General features: G+C 37.3%; 1 protein-coding gene across 4 annotated transcripts in view; it reads right to left on the bottom strand.

Annotated features, from left to right (window-relative positions):
- Nucleotides 1-20,883, bottom strand: part of LOC120541784 (carcinoembryonic antigen-related cell adhesion molecule 1-like) — an 87,582-nt gene that overhangs the window by 10,037 nt on the left and 56,662 nt on the right. For 2 of the 4 annotated variants that reach the window (XM_039773711.1, XM_039773712.1), the window contains 2 exons: nt 9,660-9,938; nt 9,155-9,418 (listed from right to left, as the gene is read on the bottom strand). In XM_039773711.1, coding sequence (XP_039629645.1) covers nt 9,155-9,418; nt 9,660-9,938 — 543 coding nt within the window. Of the gene's footprint in view, nt 1-9,154; nt 9,419-9,659; nt 9,939-12,282; nt 12,357-12,727; nt 13,052-13,163; nt 13,287-20,883 lie in introns of those variants that run through there. The other 2 variants (XM_039773714.1, XM_039773715.1) reach the window with 2 other exon arrangements.

The raw sequence follows: 20,883 nt of genomic DNA on the forward strand, positions 1-20,883 counted from the left end.
GAAGCAAACCTGGTGTTTAATGGAATATTGAAGCCACAGCCAGGACTGGCACCATGGAATACAAAGACAACTTTTTTTTACCACCAATAAGTGTTCTGTGGAAAATGTTTAAAACTGGCTGGTGAGGTTTACCTTTAATCATTTAAATCATTTGGATCAGATGAGGCTGTCTTTTGATGAGGTGTAACTATGCTTTTGACACTCGCACTTGCCATGAATGGGGACACTTGTTTTTTTTGTTCCACCTCCATCTTCCTTCCACCCACAAGGCACAGCAGGTAGGAGAGTGGCATGACCATTTACAAGAGTGGTCCACTTTTCTGGGAACAGGAAACCTGTACATGCTCTTATCATGACTTTTAATGTTACTAGTTTAATAGATAAACCCTGTTGAATTCTGTAATCTGATTTAAGGAATGCCTGACCTACTGAATATGAATGATTACTTTACTATGCAAACCTAAAAGGAAAACTTTGCTTGGTAGCTGCCTTGCTCCCTAGGTCTTCCTATAGCCTACTTTGAAAACTTTAGTAAACAGAACTTTATAAAAACTAAAAAACATTTTTTAACTACACTTTTATTAGAAAAGAGCAAATCTTGTTAAATAACTATGTACAAAATGTAGTAACACAATAGCTTGTCTAAACAATTATATAGCAACAATGCAGCTTAAGGCCATGTCACTACATGGTTTCTCCAGCACTATTCAGTCACAGACTTCATTTAGAAGTTCTTAGTGAGTTTGCCAATGTCAGTGTCAATTTTTTTATATAGCACATTTAAAACAACATAGGAATGCTGTGGCCAAAGTGCTTTACAATAATAAAATAAAAGAAAAACATACAATTAACATGAAAAATATAAATAGAAATAAAATAAATGACCATAAGTAAAATAAATAATACATAGAAGTAATGTTATATAATCACAATGAGGAAGCCATCAGTATTACTGAAGGTCACGGAATGCAAGTGAATAGAAATGAGTCTTTAATCTCGTTCTGAACAGTTCAATTGTAGACGACTCCTTTACGTGATGAGGTGAAGAGCAGCAACTGCAAACGCTCTATCCCCCTTAGTTTTACACTTAGTATGAGGGACAACAAGAGATAACTGACCAGAAGATCTAAGCACTCTGGATGGCTGATGTAAAACACACAGTTCAGCTAAATAGGCAGAAGCAAGACCATGTAAAGATTTAAAAACTAGCAGCAGGATTTTAAAATCAACTCGAAAACTGACAGGCAGCCAGTGTAAAGAAGCTAATATTGGAGAAACAGAGTCATACTTTCTTGCCCCAACCAGGAAGCAAGCAGCAGCATTCTGGACCAACTGTAACCTGCGTATCAGGGATTTGCTAATCCCAGAATACAGCGAGTTGCAGTAACCAAAGTGAGGAGAGATAAAAGCATGAGTAGCTTTCTCAAGGTCCCTAGAAGATAATAAAGGCTTCATCTTACCTAATAGACGAAGCTGGAAAAAGCAACTCTTGACTACAGAATTAACCTGTTTCTCAAAAGAGAGGTTACTTTCAAAGATAACACCAAGATTGCGGACTTGAGGTTTGCAAAAGACAGAGAAAGAGCCGAGAGGTCCACGACCTATTTGGGCTTTAGCTGATGGACCCACTATAAACACCTCAGATCAAGAAAATTATTAGCCATCCAGGATCTTGGTTCAGAAATGTTAAATTTTCTAAAAATAGCTCAGATAGGGTGAAGGTATATAGAGAATAAAATAGGACCCAAAATGGATCCCTGAGGAGCACCACATTTAAGAGGAGCAGTAGACGAAAAAGAGAAATTTAAAGTCACTGAAAGTGTCTACCAGTTAGATATGACCTGAGCCAGTTAAGAGCAGCCCCTTTAAGCCCAACAAGATGTTCAAGTCGCAACAGCAATGTCTCATGGTCAATAGTGTCAAAGGCTGTGGACAGGTCCAGGAGGACAATGACTGCAGCGCCACCTGAGTCAGTAATAATAGAGATGTCACTGAAAATGTCATTGAGTTTGGTGAAGTCATGGCACACTCCTGTTACCACCAATTATGTAGTCTGAAATGCCCAGTGATTTATTCGGACCCCAGATTTCATTTTGCCTTAAATCATAGGGTGGGTTCTTTGTGTATGAGAACTGACAACTTCTGATTGTTCACCCAGAAGTGCAATGCATTAAAACAAGCCACAAGGAAACAAGCAAATGTGTGTTTAGGACCTCATAAACAGAAGAGAGGATTTGTCTGATGTTTTGTGTTTTATGTACCATGACAAAATAGGAAAAAGTAAAAGACTACAGAACCAAAGTCAGGCAGCATTCTATTAGTGGCCAGGAAAAGGAGTAAGCTGACTCTCCTTTGCAAAGCTGAAAATGTGCTTGAAACATGTTATGTAATTTGACATCCTGAGGAGACAAGCTCAGCAACAGCAGTTGTCAAGTCTGACATCCCCTCCAACTTGAAGCTGTGTAATGTGATGACGGCTTTATTTTATGGAAAGTGTGTGTGTGGGAACAAGTGAATATTTGGTGTTTAAATGATTTCACTTAAATGAAAGAAATGAGAGAAAATAAGAAAAATATTTTAGTACAACATTTTTCTTTTCTTGGGTGGGCTGGCACCCTGCCCAGGGTTTTTTCCTGCCTTGCGCCCTGTGTTGGCTGGGATTGCTTCCAATAGACTCCCGAGACCCTGTAGTTAGGATATAGTGGGTTAGATAATGGATGGATGGAATTTCCTTTTTTTAAGAAATGCAAACATGGAAGATTAGAACAATACTAGAGCAAATACCAGAACAATTCTGTCATTGGCTCATTAGCAATAGCAAATTGCAATTATATTGCCTGAGCCTGTGCGCCCCCTAGGGGGCAGGCAATTCAGCAGGACTGGCAATGGAACTATTTATACACTTTGCTCTGATAGAAGCTACCTTTATTATCCTTATCTACGTACTTCGGGATGACATGTGGATTACAATATGCTGAGGCCACTAGGAAAGTCAACGGCTCAAATGTCTATCAATACTTTAAAGTTTGGATTGTTTAAGACACAATCTATTTCCAATAAAGCTTTGCTGATCACTGACTTTATTATGGACACTAGGTTGGACTGTTTATGTCTTACAGAAACTTGGCGGTAATCAGGCGATTATTTTCATTAAAACCAAGCATTCCCATCAGGATTTGTGTATATTTCTAAATCCCATTTCCTGGGGAGAGGAGGGGGTCTTGTGATAAATAATTGGGAAAACTAAAACTATCACTGGTGAACTTTCCTGATTTTTCTTCTTTTGATCTGCTCGCTGGCAAAATCCGTGGTCCGTTACTTACTATAACTGTTGTTTTAAATAGACCTCATAAGTTTTCAAGTACTTTTAATGCAAAATTGTCTACTGTTTTAATGACTCTGTGTGTCATGTCTTCAAATGTCATTCTTACAGGTGATTTTAATATACACTTTGATAATTCAACTAATACATTTACCATGGATTTTAATGAAATATGTCAGTCAGTCAGTCATTGTCCAACCCGCTATATCCTAACACAGGGTGACAGGGGTCTGCTGGAGCCAGTCCCAGCCAGCATAGGGCGCAAGGCAGGAACAAATCCCAGGCAGGGCGCCAGCCCACCGCAGGGCACACACACACACACCACACCAAGCACACACTGTTACTGCCACTCTGTCAGATTTAGTAGATCACTATAATGCTGTTCTGTCTTCTGCTTTCAATATGCTGGCTCCCTTAAAAACATGGACTGTTTCATTTATTCGTACTGCTCCCTGGTTTGCATCTGAACTCCTTCTGCTCAAAACTATAGGCTGGTGGCTGGAATGTCTGTTTAAGAAAGCTGGTCTAGTTTTACATAGGGGAATGTACTTAGATCATATGTTAAACTACAAAAATGCTCCTTCTGCTGCCAAAACTGTGTATTATTATAAAATTATTAGTATAAGAGGGAATAATGCTAGAGCTCCTTTTTCTACAGTGATTAGGTTAACTGCACCACCAGAAAATGTTGTCCACTATAACTTCTTTTCGAAACATTGTAGTGACTTGCTGGACTTCTTCTATTCTAAGATTAGGGGCATTCGCCAGCAACTTACCTCTCTTATCCTTACAGAAAATTACGTGCTTTCCCCTATTTCGCATATTCTCTTACCTACCAACTAAAAATGATATTTCTGAGCTTATAACAAAATCCAATTCCTCTACTTGTCATCTGGATCCAATATCTACTAGTCTTGTTAAGTTCTGCTTGCCATCCATTTCTTCTTTGATAACCTCTTTAATCGACTCTTCTCTTGCCATTGGCATGGTTCCTCCTTCATTAAAAATGGCTTATATTACACAAATTTTGAAAAAAACTGGTTTTGAACCTTAATTTTTTTTTAATTACCAACCTATTTCTAATTTCTATTGTTCCATTTATAACAATATTTTTAAAAAAAGATAGCTGCTTCTCAACTTCAGTCCCATTTTTAAAAACATAACCAGTCGAACAGTTTCAATCTGGCTTTCATCTGAAACATAGTACTGAAACTGCATTGGTCAAAATTACAAATGATCTTCTCCAGGAAGCTGACATGGGACTTTTAACAATACTTCTGGATCTTTGTTCAGCATTTGAAACTATATCCTATCAGATACTTTTGGAATATTTAGCTAGTTTTGGAGTTTGTGACCTTGTGTATCAGTGGTTTTTCCTTTAATCTTACAGATAGAAGACAGTTTGTTCAGGTGAAGGGCTATAGGTCGGACAGTACAGAGGTTACACAGAGGGTTCCACAGGGCTCAGTGCTGGGGCCACTTCTTTTCCTTATTTACATGTTTTCTATAGGTAATAAATTTCAGCATCATGGCATTCAATTTCATTGTTAAACTGATGATATGCAACTTTATTTATCCACTGAATCTACCTCTGTTCTTCCTCCTAATATTCTTACTGCGTGTCTACAGGACATAAAGTTATGTATGCCTCATAATTTTCTTCAGTTAAACAGTAATAAAACGGGAGTACTCCTTGTTGGTACTAAATCTGTACTTGCTATGGCTAACAACTCCCCAATTTTAATAAACAATACATTTATAAATATCTCTTCCTAGGTCAAGAGTCTGGGTGTCGTTCTAGATAGTAAGTACCCTTTCTTTTTCACCTCATATAAATAATGATTCTAGGATTGTTTTTTTTTTTTATCATTTTTGAAATATGTCTAGACTTCATTCAGTTTTGACAAAAATTTTGCTTAATGCATTAGTTACCTCACGTATAGACTACTGTAATGCTATCTTTAAAAAACGTATCTATCATTTGCAATTCATACAAAATGCTGCTGCTAGGATAATCACTTTTTTTAAGTCCAGTGAGCATATTACACCGATTCTTTTCCAACTTCATTAGCTCCCTGTCTACTGCCATATACAATATAAAATACTGCTCTTAACATTTAAAGTTCTCCATAAACTTGATCCTCCCTTAGTGATCTTTTACAAATTTATACCCCTTCCCGCACTCTCAGATCCTCACCAGCTACTTTACCTTCTGTGCCACACATTAAACTTTGTTATATGTGAGTCAAAGCTTTCTCTTACAGTGCTGCGCAATTGTGGAATTCTCTCCATGCTCACATTCATCTAGATTTAAAACTATTCTAAAAACACATCTCTTCAAACTAACATATCAAACATGATTTTATTATTTGAAGGAAGTGTGCTACTTCCTTCTACCTGTATTGTTGTTTGATTTATTTAATCTATTCCTATTTATATTTTATTTTTGAATTCTTTGTAAAGAGATCTTTAGTCTTTAGAATGGCTCCCAATAAATAAAATGTTTCATTATTATTATTATTATTATTATTATTATTATTATATTTGCTCTTTAGAATAGAAGTTGTGAAACACATAGCACACAGTTGGTACTACTAGTACTACTACTACTACCATTACTAGCAGTTTTTCTATAGATGGACCATCAAAGCATTAGAGTGTCACAGTTTATTTATTAGGCTGCATTCAACTGAATTTCTCTCCAGGAAATACAGCATGACATCTATCAGTTCTTTAGAAAACCTTTAGAAAAAGCTATGGCAATGGTTTGCATTGCTCCACCATCTACAATAATTTACAAAGTTAAATGTTATTTTTTGAGGTGTCAGAAACAAATCAGTAATAATGATGGATCCAATGTTGAATTCATTTGACCATCATCAAGTAAGGATTCTACTCTGTGCAAAGCAAGAAACAAGGCTGGTTGTCTATCAGTCAATTCTAACTTATAAACTTCAATATGAGATTTAATAGTTGAGATTTTATAAATGATTTCAAAACCTAGTCAGATGAGACTGATCACAATAAAAATAAATTCATTTCTTAAAAAATTAAAAAGATTTAAAAGATGAGGTGGCAAGTTATGACATTGGAGAGGTTTTGGGTGATGTAATTCAGTTTTGACACAGAATATAATAAAAGAGGATATTACAGTATATTGCAAAAATTCTTAGGAATCAGTTTCTCAATTAATTGTGAAATGAAACACAATTTATACATTTTACTAAATCATAGTTGTAAATCTTTGCAAAAATTCTGAATTTTGTTTTGTTCATTTTTGTAAAGGATCACATGAACTAAAAGAGTTTAAAAAAACATACAATTTAAATTTGTTGAAACAAATAATTTGTTTTCAGTTTTTAGAGGTATGTAGCGCTTCTCTACATTAAGATGTGATAATAAAAATGATTTCAAAAATCTAACATATAATCTGGTCATCTTTTTTGTTAATGTATTTTTTCAAGTAATATCTAATTATACAAATGGGAAAATAGGTAAAGCAGTTCTTGTTTGTGGTGTAATGAGGTCACATCAGACCAGACTGTTGAACTGACTTCTGTGAGAGATGAATAGACTAGAAATGATGTTTTGGCCAGGGATAGACTAAAGGCTGAGTTGTCCTCAAGGCTGAACTAAAGAGCTGAATCATTAGAAAATACACTATTCCCACACTTATCCAATAGGTCTGTCAAGCACCATAGGACTAGTTTAAGTTCAGTGCTAATCACCCATGCTGTTTCTCTGATATTACATACAGATAGTGGCCATGCCATATCTCTCCATCATTCCATCATCTTGAGGCCATGCTGGAAAAGAGACCACACTGGACCATGGATCATTCACCATACTGAGGCAGAGAGCCCCCTGGTAGTCTAAGCATACTGAATGTTTACGACTTCTACCATGATGATCCAGGCTGTATTAGTATTTTGGGCACATTTAGAAACTTGTTAATCAATTCATGGATACAAGTATGAACCTTCTATCCTGGTTATGGTTGGGATTTGGGGCATTCCGTTTAGGTCTATGTAATAAGGAGTATAAAGGGGAGAATAGGGTCAGCTAGGACCCTGCCCATGACAAAATACTGCTACAAGAGACATTGTTTTATACTGAAAACAATCATTCAAGGCTGAAGAAATGGCATACCTGTTTGTGCAATACATGACTGTTGCTAAGAAGAATTTTAAACAGTTGTCATACATCACACAAGTACAATATGCTTTCGTCTGTCATGATAAAACACCAAACAAAATCATGTCATCCCACTCATTTCAGCTTTTTCAACTTTACTTCTTTCTCTTGTATGACTAAACATGCAAGGTAAATTGCTGGAATCAAACTTAATAAAACCATCTGAGCTGACATATAAGCAATTCAGTCAACAATAATTTCAGAAAGTGCTGAGCAAAACAGATGCTGGCTTCTGGAGGATATCAGACGTCCATAGCTCAACAAATAACAAACACATCACACATCATATATACTGTATATAGTGGGAAACAGCCCGGACACAGACAGGCAGACACCGATGGTTCACCCAACACACGTTTATTTACACGATCCATATTTACAAAGTGACAGCACACAACCCCAATACTCCCCCAAAGTCCAGGCTTTTCACAATGCCTCTCTTTCTCTGCTCTGCCTCCACTCCTCTCCTCCCGAGCGCCGTCTTGCTTCCTCCCGACTCCAGCCATCGAATGGAGGGAGGCGGCCCCTTTTATCCTGACCCAGTGAATACTTATGTGATCATTTATTTTGTGTTTTGTATTTGTAATTTATTTGACCATTTTGCAGAGATCTGATTTTATTTTGATATTAAATTGTCTTTTTCTGTTGACCAATGTCAAAAAAGCCAAAATGAATCCTCGTGTTTCAATGTTGTAAAACAAAATGTTAAAACTTCTAAGGGAGTGGATCCTTTAATTGGCACTGTATATTTGACAACCCTAGTTCATACGTTTTTTTTTTTAACCCTCAGTAAATGATATTGGTACACCATTAATGATTTGAATTTTAACAATATTGCCTTTTACATGGTGGTTTTTATATTACAGACAACAGTTTCATTTTTTTCACAATGTATCACAAGTATTACTAAGTGCAAATATCTTCACATTTATGACATTTCATCTTTAAGCATTAGTCAAGGTCAGTTTTCACATTAGGATGAACTAGTGCTTACATATAAATGTGATAAATTTAAAAACTATTAGATATTGCATCATTACTATCATGTTTGAGAAATTCTCACTTGCTTTTACAGCCTAGGTGCAGACTGTAAAGGTTTTAAAGTTGAACTGTGAGGCAGTAGTAATGATTTGAATGAAAGCTCTTCTTTATCAATAAATACGTTTAAATAGGTATTGTTCACACAGTCTAAAGAGGTGACATGTCACGACTCTGAATTTACTTGGAGTTAGTGTGGGTGTGGGAGTAAGTGTACTAGTTTAGTTAATTCAAGCATTGTATCCAACGATGCCAGCACAGACATCGATCCCCTATGATACATTGTTGAAAAATGAAGGAATCCACATTTATTCAGAATAGTCTATTATTATGTTTGTTTCAGACTGGACACATATGTTTATCACGTTTGTTTTTAATATAGTGGTATTGGCAAGTATTTGTATGACTTAAATTGACTATCAACATAAATACCTGAAGCAGTAGTAGTGCAATCTATATCAAATTATCATTGCATTAATAATATTAAAAATTAAGAATTACCAAAAAAATGTTTTTAGTATTACAATCTAATAATAATCATTCTCCTGTAGTTTAATTATCAATTAAAAAATACACAGAAACAATCGCCTTTTCACTCACCTCTGACATCAATCACTCTGTGGACAGCAGCATACCTGAGTGTAACATCATTGAAAGCCCAACATGTGTAGTTACCCGCCTGATCCACCTGAATGTTCCGTATTTCGAGCTCCTGGCCTCTTTTGTTAAGAGAAGTTCCATTTAAGAACCATTGATACTGAGCAGTAGGATTGGACTGTGCTGAACATTTTAAAATAAGGGAAGATCCAGGAGCATAGACTGGTTTGTTAGGTCTGACAGACAAAGTGGGCAAGTCCGGTCCATCTAAAATACACACACAGTAAACCTGAAAACATTAAAGGTTCTTTTTTTCTCTTATACTCTATGTAATTCATTTTGTAATTAATACCTTACTAATACAGCATTTTTACTCTGCTAAAATATTGTCTGTCTTGACATACAAGCTTTTAAGATATTTTATGAATGACTTCACCTAATCTTTTCCTTCATTTATAAATATACAAAGTATAATATAATGCAAAGATCGATTTTCATCCACACTTACATTTTACATCAAGGCTAAAAGGACTGCTGGTGTCGTTACTGACATGGTTATACACGTAACAGTAGAAAGGCCCATCATCTGATCTCAACACGCCTGATATCGTTAGAGTTCTGCTATCAGCACTGAGGAGAATCCTCTGAGTGTCCGACACCTCTGAGCTGCCATTGAACCACCGGTAAGAGACATCTGAGACAGAGGCCGTGCAGGTCAAAGTCACTGTGTCATTGAACTCTACAGGATTAGGCACATTGGACTGGATTGTGGGTACAGAAACTGGATCTGTAGAGAAAGTGTACAAAAAAGTTGTGATATTAAAAACATTAAAACTGGTAATTAGTCTACACTCAGCTAAAACCCAGAAGCTACGAGTAGATAAAGCGTATTTACAGTGCATTTTGTAAACTAGGCCTGACAATAGCTGGCAGTCTTTGCAGAATTAATTGACTTGTGGGTGATGAAATAGTTTAATACGTAAATACCAGAGCATACCCCTCAGACAAATCTCTGGATTTATTTTATGTCTAAGATATTCTCTTTTTTTTAAGTTGGCCATTTAGCTCTGTGCTATAATAGGGTTCTTGGTAGACAAAAGACAACATTTTCCCAGATGCATTCTACCATCATAATCTACACTTATTCAATGATTTAGGAGCACCTCCAAATTGAGATACCACAGCTTTGCACGAGGACAAGAAAGGTATGTGGTTTGCATTCCTTGCCTTTGAAACATCATTCAAATTGTATGAATTTTCTCAGTAATCTGAAATCCTGTGTCAAACTAACAATCGTCTAGTCTGATCTACCAAACTACTCACCAACAGCAAAATCCCTGACCAGACAAAGGAGATGAGTAATTGTGCAGAGTAATTCTTTTGTTTCATACTGTTTCCTGCATGCTATTTCCCTGTTTGTATTATTGTTGACAATAAACATCATGAAGGCCATAAATTATTAAGTAATTGCTACTACATTCAAAGATATATTGGTTAGAGCTGTTTCTTTATAACTCGAGTCCAGAGTTTAGACCATGGCCCTGATACTCCCCATGTTGAGACTGTATGATTTCTGTACTTTTGCATTGTTTTCTCTTTTGTTTCAGTTTCCCCATAACCCAAAGATGTGTACATTAGGCTGACTGGTGACTTTAAATTGGTTCTGTGGTCGTGTATATGAATGTGCCGTGCAATGGACAGCCGGCCCATCCTGGGTTTGATCCAACCACCGATGCTGCCAGCATAGACCTTGCTACTGATTACTGGAATACTTTGGTACAGAAATTGAAAGAATGAATGTGGTCGGAATTTATGTGGGCCACTGAACTTTAATAATACTGAGGTGAGAAGTCTCTTTTGAGTACCCTCATATCACATAAAACAGAATGACACTGAAACCCCACAGCCTATGTAGGGATTTCATTCAATAAACTGAGTGAGTGAGCTTCTCCTGCTTAAATAATTTGCAGATCTTCAGAGTTGTTAAACAAGCACACAAACTTATTTTTCCATTTTTAATGATTTGTTTCTCTGCATTATTATTACTCATATTTTTGCTCTATCTTGCTTTTACACATAACTGTTATGCTCCAACAATGACGATTAAGAGAATGTCTTTTCCTATCATTTTCATCACCATCACGACTTTTATCTTTCAAGTTTTTCATCACTTTTGTGTCTCGTCTCCCAGTTTCAAAAAGTTACGGCTTAATCCTTCTGTTTTCTCCCAATGAACATCATTACACATTCATTCTTTTCATTTGTCAATTTCTCCATACTTCTTCCAAGCATCTTTATCATCCCATAACTATCAGTCATGATGATGTTATTCCAAATTTATCAATGATAATATTGCTATAAATGAAAAGATGTCATAAATCATACATTTACAGTCACAGATTTACAATCAGTAAAGCAATTAAACTTAAACTAAGCAAGATTATAAAGTATATAAAGTACAGCAGCTCAAAGTTTTTTTTTAAATTTACTCTTGTGTCCTATAAGGTTATATTCCATTACCAGTACAATATTCTGTATTTCATATACATTTTTGATTCATGCAATGGACTACATGCACACTCTCTTCTGGATTCCGCTTAAGCCCGCTACTTCACTTCTGGCGATAAAACCAAAACAGAATATCTATGGTGTTTATCATCCAATCACTTCAGGATGTGCCCAAACTTACAGTAAACGATGTAAGTCACATTATTCAAACATTATGCCACACATCAGTAGCTATAAAAGAGAAGGGCTTCAAACGATATGTTTCAAACTACATTCATAACTATGAAGGTAAGAGCCAGACGTATTAACATGTTTGTGCACAAGCCAAGGTTAACGTAGTGATACCGCTAACATGTGTCAATCCCTATTTCAATTTTACTAACATCCATCCATCCATTTTCCAACCCGCTGAATCCGAATACAGGGTCACGGGGGTCTGCCGGAGCCAATCCCAGCCAACATCGGGCACAAGGCAGGAACCAATCCTGGGCAGGGTGCCAACCCACCGCAGAATTTTACTAACATCTTTGTCAAATTCACTTTTACACAAGGATTCAGGGAAAGGAGAGGTTACCATTAGTGCTCAGGGCTACAAATCACTGAGGAAAAGTCAAAAGACTCACAGTTTGGGCGTAAGTTATCCTGCAGGTTCAATACAGGCTTGTTCATGAGACTGGTTCCTGTTCATTAAATAAAGTTTCTGTAAATTCAAATAAGCATCAAAAAGTAATGTCATGGTCGACCTTATGCTTTAATCAAGAAATAAAGTACGAGATTAAAGTAGAAATTTCAAGATTAAGTCGACATTTTCAATTTAAAGCTGAAATAAACTATGAGATTAATCTCAAAATTCTCGCTTTAAAGTAGTAAATTTGATTTTTAATCACGAAATGGATGTTTTTTCCCTCACCGTGTCCCTGATTTTTTTTGTCTTTTCTGTGGTCCTAATACTCTTCAGTAGATTTCACTGCTTCGTAACTAGAACGGATTCAATTAATATAATGCTTTGGTACAAATCAGGCGTGTTTGGGATAATCTGCCTCCACATTAAAAGTCCACTTTACTTACCTAACACTTGAAGTGTGACACTTGCACTCGCACTCTCTCCCCCAGTAGTGATGCTCACGCTGTACTGTCCCGAGTCACGCAGAGTGAGTCTGAAGAGCGACAGAGATTCCGTCATTGTGTGCAGATGGGCTCTCCCTTCATATCCCACTCCGTATGAAACTGTAGAACCTACCGAACTCACCACAGTGTTAATATTGTTTAACGTCCAGGTCACCGTCTGTAACACGACATTTGAAGGATATGGTGAAACGTCAAATGTCACATCGCCACCTACCCGTCCGAAAATGCGGCTTGTGGGAGTAGTGAGACTCAAACCGGAGCAGCCTGTGGGAAAGGACAAAAAAGGAAGACTTAAAATAGGTTTTTACAGAAAATTGGTACAGTGTAACTGGGAGTGTAAGCGGAGCACGTGGGTCAATTATAAACGTCTTCTTACTTGAACGGAGAGCCACTGACAGAACAGCACAGACGGCGGCTTTTATTCGCTGCTCCATCTCGGACTGGCAGCCGGTAACTGCAGCTGTGACTTCTAACAAGTGAAAGTAACACAGCAGGGAGGGAAGTGGAAAAACACGGAAGAGTTGAAAACACATCAGATCTGAAAAAAATGCGGACATGCTTTTAATTCGGTGTTTTTGTATGTAGTATATTTAGTTGCGAATGTAAAGTTTGTGTTTTTTGTATGTTTAGTTTGAAAAGGGCTCCAAGTGCGAGCGATGTGATTAGAATTAAGCCTGTCAAACACGTCTGTTATTATTATTATTATTATTATTATTATTATTATTATTATTACGCCCTGCGATATTAAAGGTTCTGTATAAATTAAAGACTGAATGGAGAAATTAAAGTTTGAACAGTAGACATAACATTCTCAGAATCAGTCAATGACTAATAAACGTAAAAAGGTGTGCTTAAAACCTTTTTTAAATACTCGTAAAAAATAATTTATTCATTTCGACAATTGGTTCCTTGTGACAGTTTTGATAAGGCCGTGATCAACTTAGTCAAGATTACTTGATGATAGACACTTTGGTTTAGGAGGACTTTATTTTAAAGTGGTACTTAACATGTGTATTAGATTTAGTGAAGAGATGGAACACAATGTATTTACAAGGGTAAAAAAAAAACCAAAAAGCGATTACATGAAAACTGGAAAAACGACAACATGGATAGACAAATCTATTGTACCTCTAACTTTTTTCCTAGAACATCGGATTGTTATGTCTACATGTGAAATCAGTTCCATCTGAAAATTTATTTTACAGATTTCTTTCATGCTTTCTTTATGCCAGCATCTAGGCACCAGATGTGTCATGTATTGAATGTGCACACCCATATTTTTTACATAGCTTCATGCAAAGCATACTTGTGATTAATTGACTTTACAGTTTTATAGTCAGAATTAGGTCTCTAATTCTGATCAGGTCACCGGCACACACACACACACATGCACACACACGCACGCACACACATGCACACACACACACACACACACATGCACACACACGCACGCACACACACGCACGCACACACTTAAACATACTGGTGCTTTAATGGCATTTTACTGAGTTGTGTGGTTCCTCCTATAATCATTGGTTGATAAAGAACTATTTCTTTCTGGGAGGAGTTTTTAAAATATGAAAAAATATGAAGATCTTTGGGGTTTGAAACAGTTCTGTGTACAAAACAGAAATCTTTAATTAACAGAAGGCTACCAGGCTGGATATGACAGATCAAGAAAACCTGAAGTTAACCTGTGTCATATGCAGCAGGAGTCCTTTTAAAATCAGGAAACCCTTTGGTATTTCACAGATCTGTAATCATCTCTTTCTGGGTTTTCACTAAATCTGTTATGAATTTAAAGAAAAAGTTCTTTCTGGAACCTTCATGTGGCTGTTCTGTAAAAAAAAATTCTTAATGAGAGAGCGAGTGATTAAAATCAACCATCCATCCATTATCCAAACCGCTATATCCTAATTACAGTGTCACAGGAGTCTTCTGGAGCCAATCCCAGGATGCAAGGCAGGAAACAAACCCTGGACAGGGTGCCAGCCCACCACAGGACATGCACACACACTAAGGACAATGCAGAATTGCCAGTGCACCCAACCTGCATGTCTTTGGACTGTGGGAGGAAACTGGAGCACCCAGAGGAAACCCACGCAGACACGGGGAGAACATGCAAACTCCACGCAGGGAGGACCTGGGAAGTGAACCTGGTTCTCCTAACTACAAGGCAGCAGTGCTACCCACTGCACCACTACGCCGCCCAGATTCAAATCACTTTATCTTTATAATAGCTTACATTTTATTTTAATAAATTAAAATTCTTTATTTTTGTACATTAGTACAGTAGAGTCTTGCTTACCTGACATAAACGGGCCGGGCAAAACGTTGGATATGCAAAAATGTCGGATAATGGGAGGTGTTAAGAGAAAGCCTATTAAACATCAAACTATATTATAATTTAACACATTACGAACCTAATACAGTGAAACCTCGGTTCATGAACGTCTCTGAACACGTACAAATCAGGTTATGACCAAAAAGTTCGCCAAACTTTTGCATTTGTTCACGACAACACACTAGGTATACAAACAAGCCAGTTTCCCTTTCGGTTTGTGCACGTTGATGATTTCCGCACGTGTTCAGTCTCTCCCTGTGCAGCAAAAGAGAGAAAGAGCGCGAGAGAGACACAGACAGACAGACAGACAGACACACGTGAGAGAAAGAGAGATGCACGCACGCACGCGCGCGCAAGGGGGACACACAGGTGCACGCACACACACGTGCACGAGAGAGACACAGGCAAACACACACTCGCGCGCAAGAGAGACACAGGCAGGTGCATGCACACACACACACGTGAGAGAAACACAGACAGGCGCATGCACACACACATACACACACATGCGTGTGTGCGAGAGACACAGGCAGGCGCACACACACACGAAAAAGAGACAGCCGCACATGCACACATGCAAGCGGGAGAGACACAGGCAAGCGCATGCGCACACACACACACGCGCATGAGAGAGACACAGGCAGGCACACACACGCGAGACACAGGCAGGCACACACACGCGCGAGAGAGACACAGGCAGGCGCACGCACACACACACACACACACACACACACACACACGAGAGACACAGGCAGGTGCACGCACACCAGAGAGAGAGAGACAGCCGCACACACACAGGCACGCACACACACACACAAGAGAGGGCTGGCCACATAATCCACTCATGTTTTACAAGAAAACAGAAAAATTTTACTGTAAAAATGAACTTAGCAACAAAAAAATAGACTACGCTAATGCTCGCAACTTGCAGTTCTTGTTGCCGATTGATGCATTTTTTTTTGTTTTTTTTTTTGTGGTGGGACGTCGGATAATACAGAATGTTAGATAAGCGAAAGTTGGATAAGTGAGACTCTACTGTATTTAAGTTGTTCACTTCAGCAGCACACATAAAGATTGCAGCTGATATAAATATAATGTATATTTATCATTATGGAGAATCTGAAGAAATTTAAGTTTGCTCTTCTTTTTGTCTCTAATTTTTAAAGTAGAAGTTTATCTATACCTCAGTTAAATGTGAATTTAGCTTTAGTTGTGTATTTAAAGAAATACTATTTAAAGAAGACATATACTGTATAAAGCTGAGGCAGTTAAGGATAATTTGTGTTGCCAATGGTGGTTTTTGATATGGGCGACATGGGCCATTGCCCAGGGTGGCATCGTGGTGGAGGTGGCATCTTGGGCATCGGCAAAAATTTTTTTTTATTATTTTTGCGTGCGCTCATGTTGCCCTGACATCATGCCAGCGCATTTTTGGGATTGCATGGGCACCGATCGGTTTTCTATTGCCCATTTGCGGGGAATAAGGGCGCCCTCCATTTTTGAGGTGCGCTTGCTGCTTGCAGAAAAGGGAGGAGAGGGGCGGGGCGGCTGGGGATTCTCTGGCTGACTAGCGTGGCATCGAATAACAAGCTCGCAAAATAAAACAGACATTATGATATAGACTTATAATTTGCACTGATGTGTTTTCTAAATTCTATCAGACCCATATATGCGGGAAGTGAGCACGAGGGCCCTCGGTGCGCCTGCTTGCTGCTGCTGTGCTGAAGTCTCACATACAACCTGTTGAAAGGGGAGGCAAGCGAGGTGCTTCCAAATAAAGCACATTTCATTCATAATATTGTCAATCCAAGCCCATTATGTCACAATAAATTTTTCCTGGGTTGTGCAAAATCGCAGAAATTGTTAGATGGGCGCTCCTTGTGCGAGCAGCATAGAGCAGAAGACAGCAAACAGGAAGAATAAATCCTCCTGTGTGAAGCTGACGCCAGCTCAATGCATGTGCAAAAGGGGAGCGGGGGGGCGCCAGAGGGGGGTGTTCGCCCAGGCACCAAACAGGCTAGGAAAAGGAAAAAGGAAAAAATAAAAACAATATAAATTGAGACCTCATATTGGAAAAAATGTCATCCCTTTCACTTTCCATCAACCCCATTTTCACAAGTACAATATAAAGAAAAACAGGATTCCGTTATTCCTCTATAATCATTCCATATTATTGTAGTTTACTACTAGACATTCAGTAATTGTTGAAAGTGAAAGCATTCTCTTATTTATCATTTATTGCTCTATCCTTTGTTCAAAACTAATCAAGTTAAATTGACAGCTGACTAGATGAGTAATAATTAAGGATTTGGTGAAACCTCATGTAGGAAAAGGTCCACAGGTTGGTGTTACACAAACATTTTGTATTTTCCTGGAACTCTGTAAGCACTGCTGTTTGTACTTATCTTCAGAATGTATTTTTTTAAGACAGATCAGATTAAGGAATAGACATATTTGTACAACTAGGGATGAAATCCAAAATTAAATGTTCTTTATTATAGTAATAGTAGGAGTGGGTGGATCCGACATTAACTCACCAATCAGTACGAACCATAAATTACTTTGGATAAGCTTCTTAAAGGAGTAGGCTACACAAAATTCACAAACACTAACACCAATATGAAATCATATTTACCATTTCCTTTTGAATTCACAGATTTGAATTGTTATACTAGGGTTGGGTTTTTTTTGTAATGAAGTCAACATGAATGTTGAATATTGTAAAATAAAGTATCATGCTAGCACTAAATTTATAAAGATAGATAATAATAAATCATTGAAGATATATTCTTGTCTAGTCAATGTTTTAGGGCCAGTCAATTATATAAGCCACAGTCAAGAAGTGAGGCAAAGAATCTGATCATGGCAGAGCACCTTGTAAAGATGACCCAAGTTTTGACCATCTTTCAATAATCATGACAAAGAAATATTGTCGTGATAGAAGAATTTGTAAAGGACAATTGAAAATTTAAGGTGAGATATCTATGGGGATTAAGTATAGGTCGACTGAATACTTCTTCATAAACAATTAAACATGAGAAAAACACTTTATGTAACCTTACTGCCTTCAGACTCCCCTTTGTACCACTGCATCTTTTATGCACACTCTACGAATAGTCTATGCTATGAATTGAATTTATCCCAACACTTCTACTGCACATGCCACATAGGTATGCACTCTCCTCTTCCATGCCTCCTAACACTTTGCCTTTTGCTTATTTTTCAGACAAGAAACCAAAATGTATTTTACTTTCACCTCCAGTAATGCCTGATTGTGTTCTCTAGCACATTCTTAACCACCTACTCCAAAACCTTCACTGCTAGATATGAACCACGCATTATTTTTAAGCCATTTAACCTCACCTGGCTTATGCTTAAATTTCCTTTTTATGTCTTTTTAGTCCATGTTTGATGCATTTATTACAATTAATATATAAATAATATATTGATATGATTATATAAATATACTGTATAATAAATTACAATTATCAGTTATGCATTCTCTATTTTATTTTATTTATTAATTATTTTGTTTTGTTTTTGTGTGATTAATCCTGTTCTGCTATGATCCTTATATTATTTGGGTGGAACTGCGAAGGGAGGAGCCACCTCTTGCATCACTACTTGGGTCTGCCCCCAGTCCAAAAAGGCAGGTGGGAAAGTAAGATTGTTGTGATTCATTGAGTGAGTTTATTGGATAAAGTAATGTTGTATTTTCATTGGTTTAGAATTTCTTTGTTTTGAGTATTTTTGCTCTGCTTTTTGGCGTATGCAAGTTCTCTGCTCGGTTTTGCAAACTGGCGGTACTTTTGTTCCATTATGGGTTCCCTTTTTTTTTAGGTCCAAATCCCTGATGCGGCTTTATCAAATACATTGAAATTAACTGCATATTGTTTATTAGTTTAAGGTATCTGATTGTGATTAACCTGTAACAATATAATGGTCCATGAAATGGCCAAACTATTCCACATACCATAGCTGCTTTAGCGTTGTTACTCTCAAGTATTTATCCCACTGTATCTGAGTGTGGAATCACAGCTTTACAGCAGCTGATTGGAAAGAGAATTATCGGTATACAGCATCAAGCATACGCTGCCTCAGTTATGATGCCTATTTGAACTGCTTTCATATGGCAAACGCTTCAGAGCCTTTCCTGTACTGACCTCGTGGTTCAGAAACAGTTTCATCCCAAGAACTAATCAGTCCATCAAGTGCTCTTTGTAGAACTATTTGTACTTAGTACAATCACATCACTGTAAACTTGTGATACAGTTATAATATTACACAACCTGAGCCACTTTATAACAACAACAACAACATTTATTTATACAGCACATTTTATAAAGCACGTATTTACATATGGTGACAATATCATTTTAAGATGAAATGCAGGAAAATATATTTATTAAATTATACAGATGAAATGTTAACATTATTTAAATAATCTATATTTTTAATAATTAAACATGTGAGGACATGGTGTCGCAGCGCTAGGAAAAAGCTGGCGCCCATTCAGGGAATGTTCCTGCCTCGTGTTGTATTCTTGCTGGGACTGGCATGACACTGGATGGACAGATGGATAGAATAATTAAACACATACTATGAAGATATTTCAATGCTCCTTAAAAGTTCTGAATAATCAGCGTGCTAAGCGTACAGATGGCTTGATATCTATTACAGAGCTGATCGTGTAGCGATTGGTTACTTGGAGAAAGAAAAGGAAGGACAGGAATTGGAGGTTAGTACGTTTGAAAGAGACAGTAAATTATTTCATCGAAGGTCGCACACGGCGCAGCAAGCATCTTGCAGGAGGCAGGAACAAACTCTGGATGAGGCACCAGCTAGTCACTATCACTGCTCCACTGTGTTCCTATGTTTAATAATGTGCTTTAATTCCAATCATCGTGAAAATGATAACAAATATACATCTCAGTACGTAAATTATTCAGGGAGCTCTAATATCACAAATGTAATGGATTCTGTGTCCTGTTTGAGGAAGTTAAAGCCCGTTTAAGAAGCACGTAGTGATTCACACACAAAGAGCATATAGAAGAACAAATACAATACAAAGCATTTAACGTGCTACTTTGTACTTTAGTTACGATGGGATTTGAGAAACTAGTAAATTAAAGATTTTAAGATGAAGTTTATGATGTTCTACTTTAATGACAAAATAAACTATGTGATTAAAGTGGAAAATTCAAGATTAAAGTTGACATTTTGAGCCTTTTTCCCACTGTGTGCCTATTTTTCTTTCTTTTCTCTGTATCCTAATAAGCTTTCATATTACACTCAGACAGTGGGCTACGACCTGCTTTTTCATGGCGACTTTGATATCTGACAACTTCTTTTTTATGTCGGGCATTGTGCAACTTTGTGAACTTGAGCTTTCCAGTGTCTCCGACACTCTGTATCACGCGATCAAATTCCTTGTATTGTTTATACCACTTTTAAAACCAACAGATAGTAAGTTTTTCCTTCCCTCCACTTGGTATTTGCTGAAATTCTTCTATTTTTTCCCCGTGCTTTTGTCATTGTCCTTTCACAGAATGCTGAGCTTGAGGGCTATTTTATTGATTTGCATATTCAAAGAGGCGTCAGGATTTATGTAGCAGAAGAATGTGGAAATTGCCGAACGCACAGATTTATGCATTTGGAAAACTCCAAGAACAATACCATAAGGTTTTGAGATGACAATCCTAAACAAAATGGTCAAAAGACTGCTAACTTAAGAAAAGTATTAAGCACAAAT

This window comes from Polypterus senegalus, chromosome 12, assembly GCF_016835505.1.
Source record: "Polypterus senegalus isolate Bchr_013 chromosome 12, ASM1683550v1, whole genome shotgun sequence".
In the NCBI taxonomy this organism is placed as follows: domain Eukaryota; kingdom Metazoa; phylum Chordata; class Cladistia; order Polypteriformes; family Polypteridae; genus Polypterus; species Polypterus senegalus.